This window comes from Oncorhynchus kisutch, linkage group LG13, assembly GCF_002021735.2.
Source record: "Oncorhynchus kisutch isolate 150728-3 linkage group LG13, Okis_V2, whole genome shotgun sequence".
NCBI classification, from domain to species: domain Eukaryota; kingdom Metazoa; phylum Chordata; class Actinopteri; order Salmoniformes; family Salmonidae; genus Oncorhynchus; species Oncorhynchus kisutch.
In genome coordinates this window covers 47,608,634-47,633,982 of record NC_034186.2, presented here as the reverse complement: position 1 = coordinate 47,633,982, position 25,349 = coordinate 47,608,634, and the positions used below count along the sequence as shown (strand labels likewise).

General features: G+C 43.0%; 1 protein-coding gene across 2 annotated transcripts in view; it reads right to left on the bottom strand.

Annotated features, from left to right (window-relative positions):
* LOC109902254 (E3 ubiquitin-protein ligase RNF13-like) overlaps window positions 1-25,349 on the bottom strand; it is a 98,695-nt gene that overhangs the window by 56,721 nt on the left and 16,625 nt on the right. For both annotated transcript variants that reach the window (XM_020498463.2, XM_020498464.2), the window contains exons 2-4: window positions 21,142-21,344; window positions 20,820-20,900; window positions 7,041-7,166 (exon numbers count right to left, since the gene is read on the bottom strand). In XM_020498463.2, coding sequence (XP_020354052.1) covers window positions 7,041-7,166; window positions 20,820-20,900; window positions 21,142-21,255 — 321 coding nt within the window. In that variant the 5' untranslated portion in view covers window positions 21,256-21,344. The remainder of the gene's footprint in view (window positions 1-7,040; window positions 7,167-20,819; window positions 20,901-21,141; window positions 21,345-25,349) is intronic.

Below are 25,349 nucleotides of genomic sequence, written 5' to 3'. Positions count from 1 at the left end.
TTGTAGTTGTCCACGTATTCTAAGTCAGAGCCGTCCAGAGTAGTGATGTTGGACAGGCGGGTAGGTGCAGGTAGCGATCGGTTGAAGAGCATGCATTTAGTTTTACTTGTATTTAAGAGCAATTGGAGGCCACGGAAGGAGAGTTGTATGGCATTGAAGCTTGCCTGGAGGGTTGTTAACACAGTGTCCAAAGAAGGGCCGGAAGTATACAGAATGGTGTCGTCTGCGTAGAGGTGGATCAGGGACTCACCAGCAGCAAGAGCGACCTCATTGATGTATACAGAGAAGAGAGTCGGTCCAAGAATTGAACCCTGTGGCACCCCCATAGAGACTGCCAGAGGTCCGGACAGCAGACCCTCCGATTTGACACACTGAACTCTATCAGAGAAGTAGTTGGTGAACCAGGCGAGGCAATCATTTGAGAAACCAAGGCTGTCGAGTCTGCCGATGAGGATATGGTGATTGACAGAGTCGAAAGCCTTGGCCAGATCAATGAATACGGCTGCACAGTAATGTTTCTTATCGATGGCGGTTAAGATATCGTTTAGGACCTTGAGCGTGGCTGAGGTGCACCCATGACCAGCTCTGAAACCGGATTGCATAGCAGAGAAGGTATGGTGAGATTCGAAATGGTCGGTAATCTGTTTGTTGACTTGGCTTTCGAAGACCTTAGAAAGGCACGGTAGGATAGATATAGGTCTGTAGCAGTTTGGGTCAAGAGTGTCCCCCCCTTTGAAGAGGGGGATGACCGCAGCTGCTTTCCAATCTTTGGGAATCTCAGACGACACGAAAGAGAGGTTGAACAGGCTAGTAATAGGGGTGGCAACAATTTCAGCAGATAATTTTAGAAAGAAAGGGTCCAGATTGTCTAGCCCGGCTGATTTGTAGGGGTCCAGATTTTGCAGCTCTTTCAGAACATCAGCTGAATGGATTTGGGAGAAGGAGAAATGGGGAAGGCTTGGGCGAGTTGCTGTTGGGGGTGCAGTGCTGTTGTCCGGGGTAGGAGTAGCCAGGTGGAAAGCATGGCCAGCCGTAGAAAAATGCTTATTGAAATTCTCAATTATGGTGGATTTATCAGTGGTGACAGTGTTTCCTATCTTCAGTGCAGTGGGCAGCTGGGAGGAGGTGTTCTTATTCTCCATGGACTTTACAGTGTCCCAGAACTTTTTTGAGTTAGTGTTGCAGGAAGCAAATTTCTGCTTGAAAAAGCTAGCCTTGGCTTTTCTAACTGCCTGTGTATAATGATTTCTAGCTTCCCTGAACAGCTGCATATCACGGGGGCTGTTCGATGCTAATGCAGAACGCCATAGGATGTTTTTGTGTTGGTTAAGGGCAGTCAGGTCTGGGGAGAACCAAGGGCTATATCTGTTCCTGGTTCTAAATTTCTTAAATGGGGCATGTTTATTTAAGATGGTTAGGAAGGCATTTTTAAAAAATATCCAGGCATCCTCTACTGACGGGATGAGATCAATATCCTTCCAGGATACCCCGGCCAGGTCGATTAGAAAGGCCTGCTCGCAGAAGTGTTTCAGGGAGCGTTTTACAGTGATGAGTGGAGGTCGTTTGACCGCTGACCCATTACGGATGCAGGCAATGAGGCAGTGATCGCTGAGATCTTGGTTGAAGACAGCAGAGGTGTATTTAGAGGGGAAGTTGGTTAGGATGATATCTATGAGGGTGCCCGTGTTTAAGGTTTTGGGGAGGTACCTGGTAGGTTCATTGATTATTTGTGTGAGATTGAGGGCATCAAGTTTAGATTGTAGGATGGCTGGGGTGTTAAGCATGTTCCAGTTTAGGTCGCCTAGCAGCACGAACTCTGAAGATAGATGGGGGGCAATCAGTTCACATATGGTGTCCAGAGCACAGCTGGGGGCAGAGGGTGGTCTATAGCAGGCGGCAACGGTGAGAGACTTGTTTTTAGAGAGGTGGATTTTTAAAAGTAGAAGTTCAAATTGTTTGGGTACAGACCTGGATAGTAGGACAGAACTCTGCAGGCTATCTTTGCAGTAGATTGCAACACCGCCCCCTTTGGCAGTTCTATCTTGTCTGAAAATGTTGTAGTTTGGAATTAAAATGTCTGAGTTTTTGGTGGTCTTCCTAAGCCAGGATTCAGACACAGCTAGAACATCCGGGTTGGCAGAGTGTGCTAAAGCAGTGAATAGAACAAACTTAGGGAGGAGGCTTCTAATGTTAACATGCATGAAACCAAGGCTATTACGGTTACAGAAGTCGTCAAAAGAGAGCGCCTGGGGAATAGGAGTGGAGCTAGGCACTGCAGGGCCTGGATTCACCTCTACATCGCCAGAGGAACATAGGAGGAGTAGAATAAGGGTACGGCTAAAAGCTATGAGAATTGGTCGTCTAGAACGTCTGGAACATAGAGTAAAAGGAGGTTTCTGGGGGCGATAAAATAGCATCAAGGTATAATGTACAGACAAATGTATGGTAGGATGTGAATACAGTGGAGGTAAACCTAGGTATTGAGTGATGAAGAGAGAGATATTGTCTCTAGAAACATCGTTGAAACCAGGAGATGTCATTGCATGTGTGGGTGGTGGAACTAATAGGTTGGATAAGGTATAGTGAGCAGGACTAGAGGCTCTACAGTGAAATAAGCCAATAAACACTAACCAGAACAGAAATGGACAAGACATATTGACATTAAGGAGAGGCATGCTTAGTCGAGTGATCAAAAGGGTCCGGTGAGTGGAGAGGTTGGTTGGTGATTTAGACAGCTAGCCAGGGCATCGGTAGCAAGCTAGCATAGGATGGAGGTCTGTTGTTAGCCACCTCCTGCGCTCCGTCAGTAGATTAGTGGGGTTCCGTGTGGTAGAGGGGATCAATCCAAATCACACAACAACAAAAATAAAAACAATAGATATAGTTATAGAGGCCCAAGAAGAAAACATAATAATAATAATAAAAAATAATAATAAATAAAATAAAATAAAAAATAAATAAAAATTGTCCGATTGTCTATTCAGATAGCAGCCGGTAAGACAGCTAACGGTTAGCAGGCCGCAGATGGGCGTTCAGGTAACGTCGCGACGGAGGAGCCAGCCGAATAACTCCTTCGGGTAGATAACGTCGGCAGTCCAGTTGTGAAGGCCCGGTGGGGCTCCGCGAAGGCAGCAAAACGGGTCCGGATAGGCGACTGCAGCCCAGGTGCGATTGATGGAACTCAGGAGTGATTGACGGAGCCCGCTAGCTCCGGAACAATTGATGTTTGCTCCGGAATCGACGAAGGCCGACAGTCACACGGATAGCAGCTAGCTAGCTGTGAGATCCGGGCATGAATGTCCAGAGAGCAGTCGAAATCCAGGGACATGGAGAGAAAAATTGGTCCGGTATGCTCCGCTCCGAGCCGCGCTGCGCCGTACAGAACTGGCGATAGACTTTCGAGCCAAAGGATAGCCGATGACCACAAACCGTGGTTAGCTGAACACCAACGACTTGCCAGTAAAGGAGCCAACTAGCTTCTGAACTAGCTTCTGGATTAGCTTCTGGTTTCAGGCCAGCCTCAGGCCAGCCTCCTGGAGTTTCTGGCTAGCTTCTTGGAGGATTACAGATCTGAGGTAAATAATACTTTTTTATAAATATACATTGGTGAGGCGGGTTGCAGGAGAGTGTTTTGAAGATGAGTTGATGGAAAATAAAAATAAAATGTATGTGAAAAAGTTGTAAATATATATATATACAGGACACGACAAGACGAGGACAAAAGACGTCTGAACTGCTATGCCACCTCGGAGCATGGGAGAACCTTCCAGAAGGACAACTATCTCTGCAGCACTCCACCAATCAGGCCTTTATAGTGGACCACACAGAAGACACTCCTCAGTAAAAAGGCACCACAGCCCACTTGGAGTTTGCCAAAAGGCAATCTAAAGGACTCCCAGACCATGAGAAACAAGATTCTCTGGTCTGATGAAACCAAGACTGAACTCTTTGGCTTGAATGCCAAGCATCATGTCTGGAGGAAACCTGGCACCATCCCTATGGTGAAGCACGGTGGTGTCAGCATCATGCTATGGGGATGGGAGACTGAGTGCTAAGGACCTCAGACTAGGGCAAAGGTTCAGCTTCCAACAGGACAATGACCCTAAGCACACATCCAAGACAAGGCAGGAGTGATTTCGGGGCATGTCTCAATGTCCTTGAGTGGCCCAACCAGAGCCCAGACTTGAACCTGATATAACATCTCTGGAGAGACCTGAAAATAGCTGTGAAGTGACGCTCCCCATTCAACCTGACAGAGCTTGAGAGGATCTCCAGTGAAAAATAGGAGAAACTCCTCAAATACAGGTGTGCCAAGCTTGTAGCGTCCTACCTAAGAAGACTTGAGTCTGTAATCGCTGCAAAGGTGCTTCAACAAAGTACTGAATAAAGGGTCTGAATACTTAAAATACTACATTTGCTTTGTCATTATGGGCAGGTTTGGGTCAGTTACTTTCTAAATGTAATCTGTTACAGTTACATGTCCAAAATTGTAATCGACCATGTAATTTTGGGATTACCCAAATTTAGTAACGTAATCTAATTACATTATGTTACTTTTAGATTACTCTCCCCTTAAGAGGCATTAGTAGAAGACAAAAATGTATGTTACCAACTGAACGACATCTATTGCAGGATAAATCAATGTTAAAGTTTACATAGCTGGCCATATATGGATGTTAAATTTTACTTTATGGGTTAGATATGTAGGCTTCTTCTAACCCATCGCTTTCTACTACATATAATAATACGATTAAATGATATCTTTACATTAAAAAACCAAAGCCTATCAGAATTCCAGTCATTCCAATAAATGTTATACCCCACTTGGAAATATGGAAGTATAGATTAGCCAAATTGTTTTACCCGAGCATGACCCCAAAGCTAAGGACTTTATTATCCAGCCCTACTCTGTTGTTTATGATTTTGTTTATAATTTTGTTGTCATGGAGGACTGATTGGACTCATTGATTGGAGTTGAAAAATAAATTATGAGCTCAAGGAATGGCATTCTTTGAGCACTACTGAAAAGTGTGATTTACGTGTAAAAAATGAATGCCATATGCTGCATTTGCTAAAGGCCTATTGTTTACCTTTTTGTTGGTGACACTTTGATGTCTTGATAATATGCAGCTGTTTAAAGGGTAAATCCACAGATGACACAATAACAAAATGGTCGCCCTGCCTCTGTTTTGGTAAAAAGCTGAGGGATGGGCCTGGAGAAATGTAACCACTCTCAGATAAATAGACAGAGCTATGGATGCAAGGACAGACCATCCATTATATAAAAATAATTGTTTGTTATTACTGTAAAACAAGCTTATATTTTGGGTTCTCATGGAGTGTGACAGTTAAACTAAGCTCATGTGGGATTTATAAGTTATATTCTTCAAGAATCAATGGGAGATATGTATATATAAATAGGGTTAGGGCTAACCCTAAATGTATATAAATCCCAAAATTGATGTAGCAACTACAGATTGCCCCTTCATGTCTATCAAAAGTATACAAGTTTAAGCATGTGTCCATTAAACCTATGGATTTATTTATTTTTATCATAATGAATTAGATTGAGCAATCAAAGCCCCCCTTTAATTCCATAGGCTTGGATTAAAAGTAATCCTCGAAGTAATCATCTAGTTTTTCAAAAGTATCTGTAAACTGTTTACAATATTTTAGCTGGTAAGGTAACGGATTACAGTTACCGGTTTTTTGTAATCCCTTACATGTAACGGATTACATGTAATCCGTTACTCCCCAACTCTGATTATGGGGTATTGTGTGTAGATTGATGAGGGGGAAAAAACAATTTAATCCATTTTAGAAAAAGGCTGTAACATAACAAAATGTGGAAAAGTCCAGAGGTCTGAATACTTTCCGAATGCACTGTCCCTCTCCTTGTATCCTTCCACTCTTGCTCCATTCCAAACTTCCTCGCTCTCTACGCCTCGCTCTACTCCTGTTCGCTGCACACGGCCTCACTTCAAGGTTGGATGGATCGAGTGGTGCTCTCCACAGCTCCTGGGATTTATTAGGAAAACAACTCCTCCTCTCGACTTTGAGCACGCCACACCGTAAAAACGAAATGGCTCCTTTGTTGCTGAGAAGAAGAAAATAGGCCTAATATCCCGCTACACTCAAGTCTTCGTGGATTTGCCATGCATAAAATGTTGTAACTTGGTAATAACAAATTATGCTTTCCCCCTTCTTAATAAAGGGAAAGAACCATGCCCTCCTCTCTCTTTGGTTGTGATGTTGGCGCAAGGTAAAGGTGTCTTTTCCATACCATGTTAAAACGACAATAATGCTTTTGCATTTCTGCAGCGAGCTGCTGAGGGCACCCAGTTAATGCACCACATCAGTAGATGAACCAGAGAAGCCGGGGATGAGCGGAGGGAGGGAAGGGGGGATTGGAAAGAAGGAAATATGGTTCAGTGCCAGCACAGGAAGTCCTGACTGGGCAACAGCTATTTCCTGTGTACTGGTGCTGCATGTAAGAAGGGCTCGAGGTAGAAGTTGTGCCTAAGTATAGATCTAGGATCAGCTTTCCCAATCCCATCCCTAACCATTTCCATCAGGAGGTAAAAAAGGAAACTGACTTTGGATCAGTACTCAGGGCTCCCGAGTGGCGCAGCGGTCTAAAGCACTGCATCTCAGTGCAAGAGAGTCCCTGGTTCGATTCCAGGATGCATCACATCCGGCTGTGATAGGGAGTCCCATAGGGCAGCGCACAATTGGCCCAGCGTCGTCCTGGTTTGGCCGGGGTAGGCCGTCATTGTAAATAAGAATTTGTCCTTAACTTACTTTCTTAGTTAAATAAAGGTTCAATAAAATATATATATTTTTTAAATGACAGGCAACTTCATTATAGACCATAAGGGAGCCTTTAGGTAGGAACTACCTTTAACCACAGATCTAGGATCAGATTACCCTAACCATTAGACGGATGCCAAAATGTCTAATCTTGTGTACGTAGTTAGCAACTTCGGGGCAACAAATTATATACCACATGGGGAGGTTTGTGTGATTGCGATGCACCCTACCTTGATGTCAAAGTTGCAGTCGAAGCGCTTGATGAGCACGATGAAGGCACCAGTGAGGTTGTCCCGAATAGGGGGCGGGTCAATGGGTTCGCAGGCATTTTGGGGCCGTGCACCAATCAGAAAGCCCTGTGGATGTGACATCACAGCACAGTTAGAGCATTAGTTATGTGACTATCACTCAATTGAACAACACCCACAAAACAGGTCAAGTTTAGAATCATCACCACAAACAGAGGAAATGTGGTGGTGTGCATATTCATAGTTGGCTCTCCTCAGCAGAAACTGGAACCTAAATAAAAATCCACTGGAAGGTCAAACATCTAAAAATTAAATCCATTGGTATGGATTTGGAATGGAATCTAGAGAGAAATGGTGAATCTGCAGGCTAGTGAGACACTGAACAAAGAGCACAGAAATAAGAATTTAGAAATAGGCTAAACAATTCAAAATGGCTACAACTACAGCGATAACAGCACGGAGCCAGAATTATGTTTAAGTTAAGAAACATAATGCTTTATTCAAACCCTCCCTTGCCACGAGAGTAGTAAGGTAATGTTCCAAATGGCACCCAATTCCTTATTTAGTGCATTATTTTTGACCAGGGCCCACAGGTTCAAAAGTAGTGCACGAGATATCTAAGTCCCAAATGGTTCCCTAAGACTGATCAAATCCACGGTAAAATCCACAGATGAAACAAACCCAAACAAGAGATCATATCTTGGCATTGAATTCTTCTGGTTGCCTAAAATGTCCTGTGCTGCAGGACGGGAGAGACAGAGGAGAGAGAGCGAGAGAGAGCAAAAGGGAAAGACAGAGAGTGTAGGATCAGCCCAAAAGCCAGAGACCGCTCAGAGTTTGGCTGGTACTGTTTTAGATAGCTAACCATATTGGCACCTGAAGTACTTGTGTCAGAATGCTATTTTCAACAGAATAACGGTGCCAACATAGACTGTGGAGTCCACACAGAGCACTGCATCAATGAAACCTAGCAGGTCCTACAGCTCTGGGAGTCTGGGACCCGCCTCGGGCATGACTCGGCCTGTCAGAACACAGCCAAAGGGGCAGGCCCAAGGCCGAAGCCAATTACCCGCAGGCCAGCTGAGAATGACAGAGATACTGTCCAATCACAAGCATACTTCCTGAATTTGAGGGCCTGCTACTATCCAATGACTGAGGTTCTGTTCAAGTGTTTCCATGTAGGGAGAGTTGTCCCGAGTGAGTGAAACGTTCATAACATTGCAGACAGAAATGTAATAAATAGAGCTGATATAATTCATTAGCTCCAGATTAAACGATAACCGTGTTATGTGGGGATATGTTGATTTTATCATATTTGTCCCGTTTCCTTGTACTATTAAATCCAGTGTAATGCGTCTTCATATCCTATCAGGTGCAGATGGTAGTCAGATTGTAGTCAGGGGTGTTAGGCTAGTCAGAGATAAAGATGAGGCCTATGTCCCAAATGGCACCATATTCCCTTTATAGTTCACAACTATTTTTTTTTTGCCCTATGGGGCCTGGTCAAAAGTAGTGCACTATGTAGGCAATTGGGTGTCATTCAGGACACAAACAAGGTGTAAATTGCTGCGGGATTTGGTGGGGGTGGGCCCATGACTCGGCAGCTACAGTCAGCTGTGAAAGTGATGAGTTCATTTTAGTGGAGGAGCTAGAGTTCGCTCTCTGGAGCAGTGCCAGTACAGAGCGCTTCAAAGAGGACCCAGCCTTTCCGGATCGTCAGCCCTTTTCGTTTTTGTGTGAACACAGTGCACGTTGACACGCACACAATGCTGAGACTGGTAAGTGTCCCTCAAGAGGAGGAACATTAGAAAGACCTATGTGTGTGTGTGTGTGTGTGTGTGTGTGTGTGTGTGTGTGTGTGTGTGTGTGTGTGTGTGTGTGTGTGTGTGTGTGTGTGTGTGTGTGTGTGTGTGTGTGTGTGTGTGTGTGTGTGTGTGTGTGTGTGTGTGTGTGTGTGTGTGTGTGTGTGTGTACGTACGTCTAAATGGTACCTACACACCTATTGCAAGCTGCCATTCTCTCCAAATGGCAGGAATGGAAAATGAAACAGTAAAATGTATGAAACATACCATCACATTTCAATAGGATGGATAGAAACTCCAAAAGCTTTTGTTGTTACATTCTTGATTTCATACAAAGAGATGGTGAAGAACTGGCACTGGAAGCTGTTATCAACTTTATCTGGACTCCTGTTTTCAAAAGGAAAACAGGCAAGAAATCTCCCTGGATACCTTCCGCAAAGCCTGCAATGACTACTGTCATGATGACTAATGCTACTGTCTCACATTTTCACATGGTTCAAAACAAGCTACAATAGCTCCCCCTGTTGGCAATGGACCCACAAAGAAACCCAGAGGGAAATCCCTAACCACAACCGTACAGAGCATTGTATAATTGAGGAGGAATTCAATAAAACACCTTCAAGTTCAACAACCAACTGTTAGTTCCAGATTTTGAATCCGGGGCCAATGTTGGTGAATCATTCCCTAAACATATTCAATTCCGGAGGTGGGTTTTCGCTTTAGCATAGTGATTCAGTGTTCAGTGACTTTCCACTCTAGAGGAGAGCATGACTAGATCATGCCACCGATTAAGCCTTTACCCCTCTCCTAAACCACCACCAACACCTCCTCCAGGGGTGCTGTAGTATGGCTGCCCTCTGCTACTGTACACCCTCACCAAACTGTGTGTCTTTCGAAGGGTTTGGGATGCAGCAAAATACTAATATCTCTTGGCCATTCGTGAACATTGGACAATAAAGTAATCTTCCTCCTGCACTGTGGCATTGCACGGTGGTCGTGATACCTAATCAGACTTCGGTTCAAATACTATTTGAAATCTTTCAAATACTTTGAGCGTTTGCTCTAGCCTACCTGGAATGCAAGATTGGGACTATTCTATTGTTCTATTAAACCAGGCAAGTTTAATCGAGCACAGGGCCTCCCAGGTGGCACAGTGGTTAAGGGCGCTGTACTGCAGCGCCAGCTGTGCCATCAGAGACTCTGGGTTCGCGCCCAGGCTCTGTCATAACCGGCCGCGACCGGGAGGTCCATGGGGTGACGCACAATTGGCATAGCGTCGTCCGGGTTAGGGAGGGCTTGGTCGGTAGGGATGTCCTTGTCTCATCGCGCAGCGACTCCTGTGGCGGGCCGGGCGCAGTGCGCGCTAACCAAGGTTGCCAGGTGCACTGTGTTTCCTCCGACACATTGGTGCGGCTGGCTTCCGGGCTGGATGCGCGCTGTTAAGAAGCAGTGCGGCTAGGTTGGGTTGTGTATCGGAGGACGCATGACTTTCAACCTTCGTTGTAGCGATGAGACAAGATAGTAGCTACTACAACAATTGGACACCACGAAATTGGGGAGAAAAAGGGGTAAAAAGTCAACAAAAAAAATAAACAAAAAGTTTAATCGAGCACAGATTAAGATTTCAAATTATTTCAAATATCCTTCTTTCTTCACATATCTCACCTAATCCAAGTGGGAAATGTCACAAATGCAGAGCATAACACAGATTTTCCCTGGTATCGACAGAAGAAAACACAGGAATAATTCATTTGCCTCCAGCTTGTGCTTTGTTAAGATTAAAACAAATGAATCGAGAGTCAGAGTAATAGAGTAGGTTTCATAGACACACTGCACACAAAGGTGTAGCAGCTATACTGTTTCAACTGTACTGGACAATGTCTAGGCCCCTTCAATCCCATGATGTCATATGTTACAATGAAACTATCAAGAACATAACAACTAAGCATGACACGCAACAATAATCTCACAAGTAAGGTTCATTTTAGACAGCACAAAAAAATGGTATCTAGGCTAGTAGAGCCAAACATATCTCATCTAGGAAAACAAGTAGTCTTGGCACACAGAACCAAATCAGATTGCATACATTGAAACTAGTTCAGTGGAGTTTGCTCTCTCCCTCCCTGCAGAAGGGAGAAAGCTGGAAAAAAAAACAGCTCATGTGACTTCTGATGTACACTACATGACCAAAAGTATGTGGACACCGGCTCGTTGAACATCTCATTCCAAAATCATAGGCATTCATTTGGAGTTTGTGCCCCCTTTGCTGCTATAATAGCCTCTTCTCTTCTGGGTAGGCTTTCCACTAAATGTTTAAACATTGCTTCCTTTCAGCCACAAGAGCATTAGTGAGGTCGGACACTGGTGTTGGGAGATTAGGTCTGGCTCGCAGTCGGCGTTCCAATTCATCCCAAAGGTGTTCGATGGGGTTGAGGGCAGGGCTCTGTGTAGGCCAGTCAAGTTCTTCCACACCGATCTCGACAAACCATTTCTGTATGGACCTCACCTTGTGTTGTACCATTAATATATCCCTTCAACGGAACTAAGGGACCTAGCCCAAAATGTGAAAAACAGCCCCAGACCATTATTCCTCCTCCAACAAACTTTACAGTTGGCACTATGCATTGGGGTATAGTTCTCCTGTTATCCACCAAACCCAGATTCGTCCGTCGGACTGCCAGATGGTGAAGAGTGATTCATCACTCCAGAGAACGCGTTTCCACTGCTCCAGAGTAGAGGTCGACCGATTATGATTTTTCAACGCCGAAACCGAAAAAATTTGCCAATTTTTATTTATTTATTTGTAATAATGACAATTACAACAATACTGAATGAACACTTATTTTAACTTAATATAATACATCAATAAAAATCTATTTAGTTAAATTTGGTTTAAATAATGCAAAAACAAAGTGTTGGAGAAGTAAAAGTGCAATATGTGCCATGTAAAAAAGCTCATGTTTGAGTTCCTTGCTCAGAACATGAGAACATATGAAAGTTGGTGGTTCTTTTTAACATGAGACAATATATTCAATATTCCAAGTAAGAGGTTTTAGGTTGTAGTTAACATAGTATTTATAGGACTATTTCTCGCTATACCACATGTATTTCATATACCTTTGACTATTGGATGTTCTTATAGGCACTATAGTATTGCCAGTGTAACAGTATAGCTTCCGTCCCTCTCCTCGCCCCTACCTGGGCTCGAACCAGGAACACATCGACAACAGCCACACTCGAAACAGCGTTACCCATCGCTCCACAAAAGCCGCAGCCCTTGCAGAGCAAGGGGAATAACTACTTCAAGTCTCAGAGCGAGTGACGTTTGAAACGCTATTAGCTCGCACCCTGCTAACTAGCTAGCCATTTCACATCGGTTACACCAGCCATTAGGCTGATAGGCTTGAAGTCATAAACAGCGCTGTGCTTGTGAAGAGCTGCTGGCAAAACACACAAAAGTGCTGTTTGAATGAATGCTTACAAGCCTGCTGCTGCCTACCATTGCTCAGTCAGACTGCTCTATCAAATCATAGACTTAATTATAACATAACACACAGAAATACGCGCCTTTGGTCATTAATATGGTCGAATCCGGAAACTATCATTTTGAAAACAAAACGTTTATTATTTCAGTGAAATATGGAACCGTTCGGTATTTTATCTAAGGGGTGGCATCCCTAAGTCTAAATATTCTTGTTACATTGCACAACCTTCTATGTTATGTCATAATTACGTCAAATTCGGTCAAATTAGTTCGCAATGAGCCAGGCTGCCCAAACTGTTGCATATACCCTGACGCGAGAGAAGTGACACAATTTCTCCTGGTTAATATTGCCTGCTAACCTGAATTTCTTTTAGCTAAATATGCAGGTTTAAAAATATATACTTCTGTGTATTGATTTTAAGAAAGGCATTGGTGTTTATGGTTAGGTACAGTCGTCAAACGATTGTGCTTTTTTCACAAATGCGCTTTTGTTAAATCATCCCCCAGCGTTGCATCGATTATATGCAACGCAGGACACGCTAGATAAACTAGTAATTTTTGTATTTTATTTTTATTTTATTTCACCTTTATTTAACCAGGTAGGCAAGTTGAGAACAAGTTCTCATTTACAATTGTGACCTGGCCAAGATAAAAACTGCAAAGCAGTTCGACACATACAACGACACAGAGTTACACATGGAGTAAAACAAACATACAATAATAGTAATATCATCAACCATGTGTAGTTATAAATAGTGATTATGATTGACTGATTGTTTTTTATAAGATGGGTTTACTGCTAGCTAGCAACTTACCTTGGCTTCTACTGCATTCGCGTAACAGGCAGGCTCCTCGTGGCGTGCAATGAGAGGCAGGTGGTTAGAGCAGGTGGTTAACTGTAAGGTTGCAAGATTGAATCTCCCGAGCTGACAAGGTGAAGATCTGTCGTTCTGCCCTTGAGCAAGGCAGTTAACCCACCGTTCCTAGGCCATTGAAAATAAGAATGTGTTCTTAACTGACTTGCCTAGTTAAATAAAAGGTATAAAAATAAAAAAAAATCTGCAAAATCGGTGCCCAAAAATACAGACTTCCGATTGTTATGAAAACTTGAAATCGGCCCTAATTAATCGGCCATTCCGATTAATCGGTCGACCTCTACTCCTGAGTCAAATGGCGGCAAGCTTTACACCACTCCAGCCGACACTTGGCATTGAGCATGGTGATCTTTGGCTTGCTCGGGCCATGAACAGTTCTTGTGCTGACGTTGCTTCCAGAGGTAGTTTGGAACACGGAAGTAAGTGTTGCAACCGGGGACAGATGATTTTTACGCGCTACGCGCTTCAGCGGTCCCGTTCTGTGAGCTTGTGTGGCATTCCACTTTGCGGCTGAGCCGTTGTTGCTCCTAGACGTTTCCACTTCACAATAACAGCACTTACAGTTGACCCGTGACTTGTTAATAATAATGGGGCAGGAGGGGATGCCTACTGTGCGATTTTCTTAGTTTTTTTTACATTTTTGTAACTTTTTATTTTATACATAAAGTTGCTGCTACTGGCTCTTATGACCGAAAAGAGCTTCTGGACATCATAACAGCGATTACTCACCGTGAACTGAACAAAAGTTTAACTTTAACGAGTCTGACACGAAGGATGTACTGCTTTCCGGAGAACAGGCCCACTCCCTGTCATTACCGTGAAGAAAAGGTAGAGATACCAAAGGAGTAGGTTGGGGTGCCTTGTTAGGATTTGTAAACGAGTGGCCAAAGTGCAATCACTGGAAAACAAACTCGATGATCTATGGTCGAGACTATCCTAAGTCGTGGCTGAACGACGACACGGATAATATACAGTTGGCTGGGTTTTCTGTGAATCGGCAGGACAGAACAGCTATGTCTGGTAAGATGAGGGGAGCTGCTGTCTTGTCTATTTGTCAATAACAGCTCGAGGTATTGCTCTCCTAAGGTAGTGTACATCATGATAAGCTGTATACCACACTATTTACCAAGAGAGTTCTAAACGATATTATTCGTTGCGGTCTATTTACCACCACAAACCGATGCTGGCACTAAGACCGCATAAAACAAGCTATAAAGTCATAAGCAATCAAGAAAATGCTCATCCAGAAGCGGCGCTCCTAGTGGCCAGAGACGTCTCGTTAATCTTTGGTGAAATGCAGGTAAACTTAAATCAGTTTTACCTAATTTCCATCAGCATGTCACATGTGCAACCAGAGGAGAAATAAAAACCTAGACCACCTTTAATCCACACAGAGACGCATACAAAGCTCTCCCTCGCCCTCCATTTGGCAAATCTGACTATAATTATATCCTCTTGATTCCTGCTTACACGCAAAAACTAAAGAAGCAAGCACCAGCGACTCGCTCAATACGGAAGTGGTCAGTTGATGCGGATGCTACGCTACAGGACTGATTTGCTAGCACCTACTGGAATATGTTCCGTGATTCATCCAATGGCATTGAGGAGTATACCACCTCAGTCACCGGCTTCATCAACACGTGCATTGACGACGTCGTCCCCACAGTGACATATCCCAACCAGAAGCCATGGATTACAAGCAACATCTGCACCGCGCTAAAGGCTAGAGCTGCCGTTTCAAGGAGCGGGACACTAATCTGGACGCTTATAAGAAATCCTGCTATGCCCTCAAACAAACCATAAAAACAGGCAAAGCGTCAATACAGGACTAAGATTGAATCCTACTACACTGGCTCTGATGCTCTTTGAAAACTATTACAGACTACAAAGGGAAACCCAGCCGCAAGCTTCCCAGTGACACGAGCCACAAGACGAGCTAAATTCCTTCTATGCCTGCTTCGAGGCAAGCAACATTGAAGTATGCAATGAGAGCACCAGCTGTTCCGGACGACTGTGTGATCACGCTCTCTGTAGCCGATGTGAGCAAGACCTTTAAAGAGGCCAACATTCACAAGGCCGCGGGGCCAGCCGGATTACCAGGCAGTGTACTCAGAGCATGTGCGGACCAACTGGCAACTGTCTTCCCTGACATTTTCAACCTCTCCCTGACAGAGTCTGTAATACCCACGTTTCAAGCAGACCACCATAGTCCCTGTGCCCAAGAATGTGAAGGTAATCTGCCTAAATGACTACCGCCCAGTAGCACTCACGTTGGTAACCATGAAGTGCTTTGACAGGCTGGCCATGGCTCACATCAACACCATCATGCCGGAAACTCTAGACCCACTCCAATTCGCATACCTCAACAGATCCACAGATGATGCAATCTCAATTGGACTCCACACTGCCCTTTCCCACCTGGATAAAAGGAACACCTATGTGAGAATGCTGTTCACTGACTACAGCTCAGCATTCAACACCATAGTGCCCACAAAGCTCATCACTAAGCTAAGGACCCTGGGACTAAACACCTCCCTCTGCAGCTGGATCTTGGACTTCCTTACGGGTCACCTCCAGGTGGTAAGGGTTGGCAACAACACATCTGCCACGCTGATCCTCAACAATGGAGTGCGTGCTTAGTCCCCTCCTGTACTCGCTGTTCACCCACAACTGCGTGGCCAAGCACGACTCCAACACCATCATTAGGTTTGTTGACGATACAACAGTGGTAGGTCTGATCACCGACAACGACGAGACAGCCTATAGGGAGGAGGTCAGAGACCTGGCAGTGTGGTGCCAGGTAAACAACCTCTCCCTCAATGTGAGCAAGACAAAGGAGTTGATCGTGGACTACAGGAAAAGGATGGCCGAACAGGCCCCCATTAACATTGACGAAGCTGTAGTGGAATGGGTCGAGAGTTTCATATTCCTTGGTGTCCACATCACCAACAAACTATCATGGTCCAAACTAGAGGTCAACCGATTAATCGGGATGCCACCTGCCTCTCATGGCACTCCACGAGGAGTCTGCCTGTTACGCGAATGCAGTAAGCCAAGGTAAGTTGCTAGCTAGCATTAAACTTATCTTATAAAAAACAATCAATCAATCAATCATAATCACTAGTTAACTACACATGGTTGATGATATTAGTAGTTTATCTAGCGTGTCCTGCTATAATCGATGTGGTGCGTATTCGCGAAAAAGGACTGTCCTTGCTCCAATGTGTATCTAACCATAAACATCAATGCCTTTCTTGAAATCAATACACAGAAGAATATATTTTTAAACCTGCATATTTAGCTAAAAGAAATCCAGGTTAGCAGGCTATTTTAACCAGGTGAAATTGTGTCACTTCTCTTGCGTTCATTGCACGCAGAGTCAGGGTATATGCAACAGTTTGGGCCGCCTAATTTGCCACAATTTTACGTAATTATGACATAACATTGAAGGTTGTGCAATGTAACAGGAATATTTAGACTTATGGATGCCACCCGTTAGATAAAATACGGAACGGTTCCGTATTTCACGAAAGAATAAATGTCTTGTTTTCAAAGTGATAGTTTCCATATTTAACCATATTAATGACCTAAGCTCTCATTTTTGTGGGTTACTATATTATAATTAAGTCTATGATTTGATAGAGCAGTCTGACTGAGCGAAGGTAGGCACCAGCAGGCTCGTAAGCATTCATTCAAACAGCACTTTCGTGCGTTTTGCCAGCAGCTCTTCGTTGTGCTTCAAGCATTGCGCTGGTTATGACTTCAAGCCTATCAACTCCCGAGATTAGGCTGGTGTAACCGATGTGAAATGGCTAGCTAGTTAGCGGGGTGCTGTGTGCTCGATTTTAGACAACTGTCAGGAACGGGTGTGGCAGAAATGGCCAAATCCTAATAGCGTTTCAAACGTCACTCGCTCTGAGACTTGGAGTAGTTATTCCCCTTGCTCTGCATGGGTAACGATGCTTCGAGGATGGCTGTTGTCGATGTGTTCCTGGTTCGAGCCCAGGTAGGGGCGAGGAGAGGGATGGAAGCTATACTGTTACACTGGCAATACTAAAGTGCCTATAAGAACATCCAATAGTCAAAGGTATATGAAATACAAATGGTATAGAGAGAAATAGTCCTATAATTCCTATAATAACTACAACCTAAAACTTCTTACCTGGGAAGATTGAAGACTCATGTTAAAAGGAACCATGTTTTGAGCAAGGAACTTTCTTACATGGCACATATTGCACTTTTACTTTCTTCTCCAACACTTTGTTTTTGCATTATTTATTTGAGGCTAAATTGATTTTATTGAAGTATTATATTAATATACTAAGTTAAAATTTGTGTTCATTCAATGTTGTTGTAATTGTCATTATTACAAATAAATAAAACATTTAGAAAATCGTCCGATTAATCGGTATCGGCTTTTTTTGGTCCTCCAATAATCGGTATCGGTATTGCCGTTGAAAAATCATAGTCGGTCGACCTCTAGTCCAAACACACCAAGACAGTTGTGAAGAGGGTACAATAACACCTTTGTCCCCCAAGGAGACTGAAAAGATTTGGCATGGATCCCCAGATCCTGCACCATTGCATCACTGCCTGGTATGGCAACTGCTCGGCATCCGACCGTAATGTGCTGCAGAAGGTAGTGCGTATGGCCCAATACATCACTGGGGCCAAGGTTCCTGCCATCAAGGACCTATATACTAGGCGGTGTCAGAGGAAGGCCCCAAAAAATTGTAAAAGACTCCAGTCACACAAGTCATAGAGAGAACAGTCTGCTACCGCACGGCAAGCGGTACTGGAGCACCAAGTCTAGGTCCAAAAGGCTCCTTAACAGCTTCTACCCCCAAACTACAAGAACAATTAATCCAATGGCCACCCGGACTGTTAACATTGAACACCCCCCACCTTTGTTTTTACACTGCTGCCACTCGCTGTTTATTATCTATGCATAGTCACTTTACCCCTACCTACATCTACAAATTACCTCGACTAACCTGTACGCCTGCACATTGACTCGGTACCGGCACCCCCCTGAATATAGTGTCACGCCCTGACCTTAGTTATCTTTGTTTTCTTTATTATTTTGGTTAGGTCAGGGTGTGACATGGGGTGGTTTGTTGTGTTTTTGTCCTGTCTAGGGTTTTTGTATGTTTATGGGGTTGTTTACTAGTCTAGGTGTTTTGTATGTCTATGGTTGCCTGGATTGGTTCTCAATTAGAGGCAGCTGTTTATATCATTGTCTCTGATTGGGAACCATATTTAGGCAGCCATATTCCTTGGGTAATTTGTGGGTGATTGTCTATGTATTAGTTGCCTGTGTCTGCACTTATTCTATATAGCTGTCACGTTTGTTTTGTTGTTTTGTAAATTTGTTGAAGTGTTCTTCGTTTCATTAAAATAGAAAATGTATTCACATCACGCTGCGCCTTGGTCTCATCCATACAACGAACGTGACATATAGCCTCATTATTGTTATGTAACTTTTTATTATATTTTTTACTTTAGTTTATTTAGTAAATATTTTCTTAACTCTATTTCTTGAACTGCATTGTTGGTTAGGGGCTTGTAAGTAAGCATTTCACGGTAAGGTCTACTACACCTGTTGTATTTGGCACATGTGACAAATACAATTTGATTTGATGGAAAGGTGGCATCCTATGACGGTGCAATGTTGAAAGTCACTGAGCTCTTCAGTAAGGCCATTCTACTGCCAATCTTTGTCCATGAAATTGCATAGCTGTGTGCTCGATTTTAGACAACTGTCAGGAACGGGTGTGGCAGAAATGGCCAAATCCTCTAATTTGAAGGTGTGTCCATATACTTCTGGATATATAGTGTATCTGGATTCAGGCCTCACTCTGCTCTGCTGTGAGGAAATGGCTCTTTCTCCTATGTAGTGCACTACTTTAGACCAGAGCCTTATGGGCACTGGTCAAAAGTAGTGCACTATATAGGGAATAGGGTGTCATTTGGGACGTATCCTGGGAGTGCCAGCACCAATGCTCTAACACAGTGGCATAGATAGCAGCTACTGGGCTGTGCTGAAATGTAAGTAATGCTCCAGGCTAGAATATGAGTGCATGAGGTTCAGTCTCTAAGTAGGCTACCAAAAAATGTCATTTTGTAAATGCAAGCACTGGCTCAGACAAAAACAACAAGGGATGAAAATACCCACACACTGACTAAAGCACAGGTAATGTTACAGGAATGTGTAACTTTTCACCATGGATTGGTTGTATAGATTTTGGCAGTAGATCTGTGGACAGGAAATCGGTCAGCATGATCTTGCTCAAACCAGCACAGAATTATTCAAAACGACTTTGTTTATAAGTTATTTTGACGAGTTTTCAGAAAAGCAGAGACCACCTAAAATAGTCAGGAGCAATGGGCATAAGTTCACCATTAAAGAGATCTGTCATTATGTACTGGATGACTATGAGAACACAGAGATAGTCAGTCAGTCCGTTTAGGTCCAGCTTAGCTCCCAGTCTTTATCAAGACCTCACCCTCAGCTCTCTCCATGTTTCGCACAGGAAAGATGTGTACATAGCCACAGCCCCACTCCAAAGACGCAGGCTGAATCCAGCTACCACCCTCCACTTTCCCAGGCCACTCCCCTTCCTGCATCCAGAGCATGGACTAGTCACAGATCTGACATGACTGGATAGGAGAAATCAGGGGTTCCAACGCATAACCTACAGCAATCTATTATTTTAGATCAGTGATTAGGCTACCCCAAAGTAAACAGGGCCTAGTCTAACACCAATTTTGCTTCCTCAATTTGGCTTGGTTTTGGTTGGCTTGACCAGTTTTGCTTGGTTTGTATGGGCATGTGTCGCATCATAAACTTTCCACAGGAAACGCTGGTTTCGATGTTCAGTCTATATTTAAGAAGAGTGGAAGTCAGAGGATGCCACTCGATTAGAATGAGGAACATAACATGAAAAACATACGGTTGCCATTCTGTTTACCCAAAAAATATAAAGGGGTGTTTAACACTTTTTTGGTTACTACATGATTCCATGTGTGTTATTTCATAGTTTGATGTCTTCACTATTATTCTACAATGTAGAAAATAGTAAAATAAAGAAAAACCCTTGAATGAGTAGGTGTGTCCAAACTTTTGACTGGTACTGTATATTAGTCGACTGGTCGATTGTTTGGTCGTTAAGCAGTTGGTCGACCGAAATTGTTTTATATATATATTTATTTGTTATTGCTCTACTAAAACATATATATTTGTTATTGTTCGACTAAAACAATCTCAGTCGACCAACAGCCTAATGACCAAACAATCGACCAGTCGACTAATTGAGGTCAGCCCTAAACTCAATATTAGGAAGGAGTTCCTAATGTTTTGTACACTCAGTGTATATGCATTAGTGATCATTTTTGATAATCAATTCACTCTGTTACACATTTTTTGTTTTACATTAGTATGCCCATCTCAGAAAAACTATCTCAAGAAAAAATGCCCCCGAAAATTGGATTCCATGCTTATCGTTCATATTCTGATGATGGTTATACTTTAACTTGTGTCAATGGCAGTGAAATGACTGGGTATGTAAACAGTCAACATATGGACCATTGTTGTACCCACCTTGAGTCCATCGCTGGGCAACCGGTACCCAAACCGTGCAGGCAGGTCATCAAAGTTTCCCGTTTTGTTGTCAAATGTGTACTGAAAGAGAAATAAGAATACAAATCGTATCATGAACTACTTGGTGGTGTTAATAACTAGAAGCTCCAAGCACAGAGACAAAATATGTTTTCTGTAAACCAGTGAGTCAGTCAGTCAGTCTGTCTGAATGTCTGTAGACCACGTCTGTCTGTTTGTGTATCTGTCCGTCTATCTGCCTTCCTGCATGCATGCCTGCCTGCCCACCCACGCGCCCATCCGTCTCTCAGTCTGCGGGACTCACGGCAGAGATGTCGGCCTCGACGGGCAGCAGGTTGAGGAAGGCAAAGAGCTGCACGGTAAAGATGGTGTAGATCTGTGTGGCGGACAGCATCAGCATCCCCAGGGAGAACAGCATCTTGCATTCCGAGCTGTGCCAGTCGACTGACACACACCTGCACAGACTGACACACAGATGGACTGTCCCAGTGCTGGCGGCTCTCACACCTGCAGAGTGTACACACACGCAGAAACACAGGTTTGTCACTGTCTGTAGCCTACATCTGCTATCCCAGCCTCCCACAGAACAGAAAACAAACACACCACACCTGGGTTCAAATACCTAGGTCATTTCTGGCAATCTATGTTAACTTTGGTAATTTATACTTTAATAACCTTTTTTTCAGATATATAGTATTCATTTTTATATCTGTGTCCATATTGTCTATTAGTTTCTAGTGGATACACCATGTGATTTAAGAAAAATAATTGGCTAATTAATGATTTGTTTTTTCTAATAAACAATGGAATAATTTTCCATGAACTCCAACTATTTACTTTCAACTTTCCAACTATTTACTTTTTTCACAACTACCACTAGTTTGGCGCCAAAACATTTACAAAAAAGACAAATTTACATAAATAAAAGTTTAGAAAAAAAAAAAAAGGATATCTCATGTTGAAACCCTCATATGAAACACCAATGGTATTCACCTAGTTGATAGTTTATATTTAGGATGTAAAGCTCTGGAATGCCATATATATATTTTTTATCTTATTTGAATATTTTACACACTAAGGGCCAGGGATAATTAGACACCTGTGATAATCTTAAATCAAAAGGCCAATAGATAGATACATTCCCCCCTAACTTGAAAGAAACCAAAAATCTGGTAGTTTACTGGCAAACTTTGAACGTTTTCAGTAATATACCTTCCCTTAACAACCCTCCGCATGGGCGGAGAAGCACAGTGCAGTAATCTTTCCAAATAATTTAACTTAATATGATTAGGCTATACTTTAGGCCTACTACATTTTCTGGAAATAAATATTGATAACCCATTTATTGTCTCTGCCTGCAAATTGTCCCACTCCTAAAAGGTAGGCAAAATGTAACTGAAGAGAAAGTGCAAGTATCCGCTCTCTCATCATTCTTGCTGCTTCAGATTCAGTATCCTATAGACTACCTCTCCTCTCCTAGGTTTTGTCTACACTTGGCACTTACATTCATTATTAAACATGCAATGAACTACACGGAGGGAAAAGTACACTGTGCATTCAGCACCACGGACAGAACTCTTGTTAACGGGTATGCACAAAAACACAAGAAAGAGAGCTCAACATTACATTTAAACTACTCAATCAGTGTGAGGAGTGAAGTCTCTGATGGGCATTGACTAGAGCAGTGAAGTCTGGTATAGTTTCTGATGTCGCTATGCGCAGGATTGCTGAGAGGTAAGTAAGAGATGATCTGTGCCTTGACTTGTTATATTTCATCACTGAAAATGTCTGTTCACATACATAGGTTGACCCAAACAGTACAAACATCTTCTGAGCATTACTCCTAATCTTTGGAAATGCATAGAACCTCGTCAGTGACATTGTTTTGAATAGTTCTCCAATCGCTGCATCAGACTGAAGACCGATAAGCTCAAGTTGCAGGTCAGTGGGAGCGTTATCCACATTGAAGGTGAAAGGAGAGGAAACCAACAGCATGTCATTTTCCAACACTTTGAAATCCTAAAAACGATGAGAAAACTCACCATTCAAAGCACGTATCAGCGATGTATACTTCTCCCGTTGGTCATCTGATAGGGAACAGACTAGTAGTGTCAGAAGGTGGGTGCGTTCATTGGCCCCTCCTTGGCGGGTCAGGAGGAGCAATTTTCCCTTGAAAGCTTTGACAAGGCTGTACATCGAATGTGCAAAAAGTTGGGGAAAAAGTCCCCCCTTGTAGTTGGGAATTCAGTTCATTCATGAGGGCCATGATGTCCACAGTGAAGGCAAAAATCAGCCAACCATTCTTTATCTTGCAGTTGAGGGAAATCCACATATTTTCCCTTGTAGTTGGGAATTCAGTTCATTCATGAGGGCCATGATGTCCACAGTGAAGGCAAAAATCTGCCAACCATTCTTTATCTTGCAGTTGAGGGAAATCCACATATTTTCCTTTCATTTGCAATAACTCAGCAATCTCCGACTTTAGGTCCCACACCCTTTTATGCACCTTCCTCAAACTCAGCCATCTCACCTTTGTGTGGTAGGGGAGATCTGCATGACCCGACTGTCTCTTCCAACAGCAAGACAAACTGCCTGCGGTTTAAAGATTTTGCTCTTATGAAGTTTACCACTTTAGTGACTGTATCTACAACATGGCTCATTTTCAGAACACATTTACCGAGCATCTCCTGATGAATAATGCAATGCAGGAAAATTATTTTCTGATCTGGGATCAGCTCAGCTACTTGATCTTGTATCCTTTTCAAAAGGCCACATTTTTTCCTGTCAAGTTTGGGCACCCATCAGTGGTAACACTGGATACGTTTTCAAAACTCAGTCCCAGCTTTGCCACACACTTATTAACCTCCCCCAATAAATGTTTCCCTGCGGTTGTGCTCTTCATTGACTGCACTGAAGCAAGCTCCTCTGTAATTTCAAAGTCTGGGGTTATGCCTCGTAAGAATATCAACAACTGCATCTTGTCACCTGCTCTCATCCAGGGCCAAGGAGAAATATGTGAAATCCTTTACCCGGTCTTTCAACTGTTGTTCCATGTTCTCTAAGATGTCCTCAACAAACCGTGTCACTGTTCGTCTTGACAGGGAAACATTTTCAAACAGATCTTTCTTGTCGGAGCAAAGTCTTGCTGCAGAGTCAATTAAACATTATTTAACCAATTCGCCCTCAGCGAATGGCTTGCTATGTTTAGCAATTTTGTGGGACAGTACATAGCTAGCTATTGCAATTCCGTTGTTTGCTGAATGCAGTTTTGTGAAAAGTCATTGATTCTTTTGCAACTGAGAAAGCAACTCTTTGGATGCACTTGCCCTCTGCTCAGAAGACATATTCCTATATTTTTCTGCATGCTTCGTCTGGAAGTGTCAGGACAAGTTGTAGTCTTTCAAGACAGCGATGCTCTCTTTGCACATTAAGCACACAGCTTTCCCTGATACCTCAATAAATATCAATAATAAAATGTCCACTCTTAATGGAACATCCTATATTCATTGTCTACTTTCCTTTGAAATTTCTGAAAAACTCACTTTTGCGCAATTTCTAGCTAGCTACTAACTGTGACGTGTGTGTCAGCCTGTCAGTCACTGTCTGTCCTTGTGCAGTTGTTATTTATACGTGCATTCAAAGTAAATGTCCCACAAGCGGTGGGAGTTAAATCATTACACAAAGGAGAGTATTCATTGGGCTTTTAATTTGATTAACAAATAAGTTTTCAAAACTTTACTATAGCAAATTCTTTATGTGATCTGAGCATGATTCTGCGGGCCGCATATGGCCCCCGGGCTGGCCATTTCCCAGGCCTGGCCTAGATGCACAAAAGTCGCTTTGTGGTCTGATTGTGTTCCAATCTGGCTGACCACTTCAGGAGTTGGTCAGGGATGCATTGTGTGCGGATTTATCCTCAGTCTGGACACAATCAGGTTACCGAAAGCGCATACAGTGGGCGATGTCATCAGCACTCCACTCACAAGTCTCCAGAAAACATGTTTTGGAACAGAGGGGAGCCTTTTCATTATAACGTTGGAGGAAATACGTTTGTAGCGTGTAACAGTTCTATTTTTGTTTCATTAGACCAGAGGACATTTCTCCAAAAAGTACAATCTTTTCCCCATGTGCAGTTGCAAACCGTAGTCTAGCTTTTTTATGGCGGTTTTGGAGCAGTGGCTTCTTCCTTGCTGAGCGGCCTTTCAGGTTATGTCAATATAGGACTCGTTTTACTGTGGATATACAGTGCAGTGAAAAAAAGTATTTGCCCTCTTCTTGATTTCTTATATTTTTTGCACATTTGTCACACTTAAATGTTTCAGATCATCAAACAAATTTAAATATTACACAAAGATAACCCAAGTAAACACAAAATGCAGTTAAGTGTTAATTTTATTTATTAAGGGAAAAAAGCTATCCGAACCTTCATGTCCCTATGTGAAAAAGTAATTGCCTCCCCTTGTTAAATCATGAATTTACTGTGGTTAATCAAATTTTTTGGAAAGCTGAGTT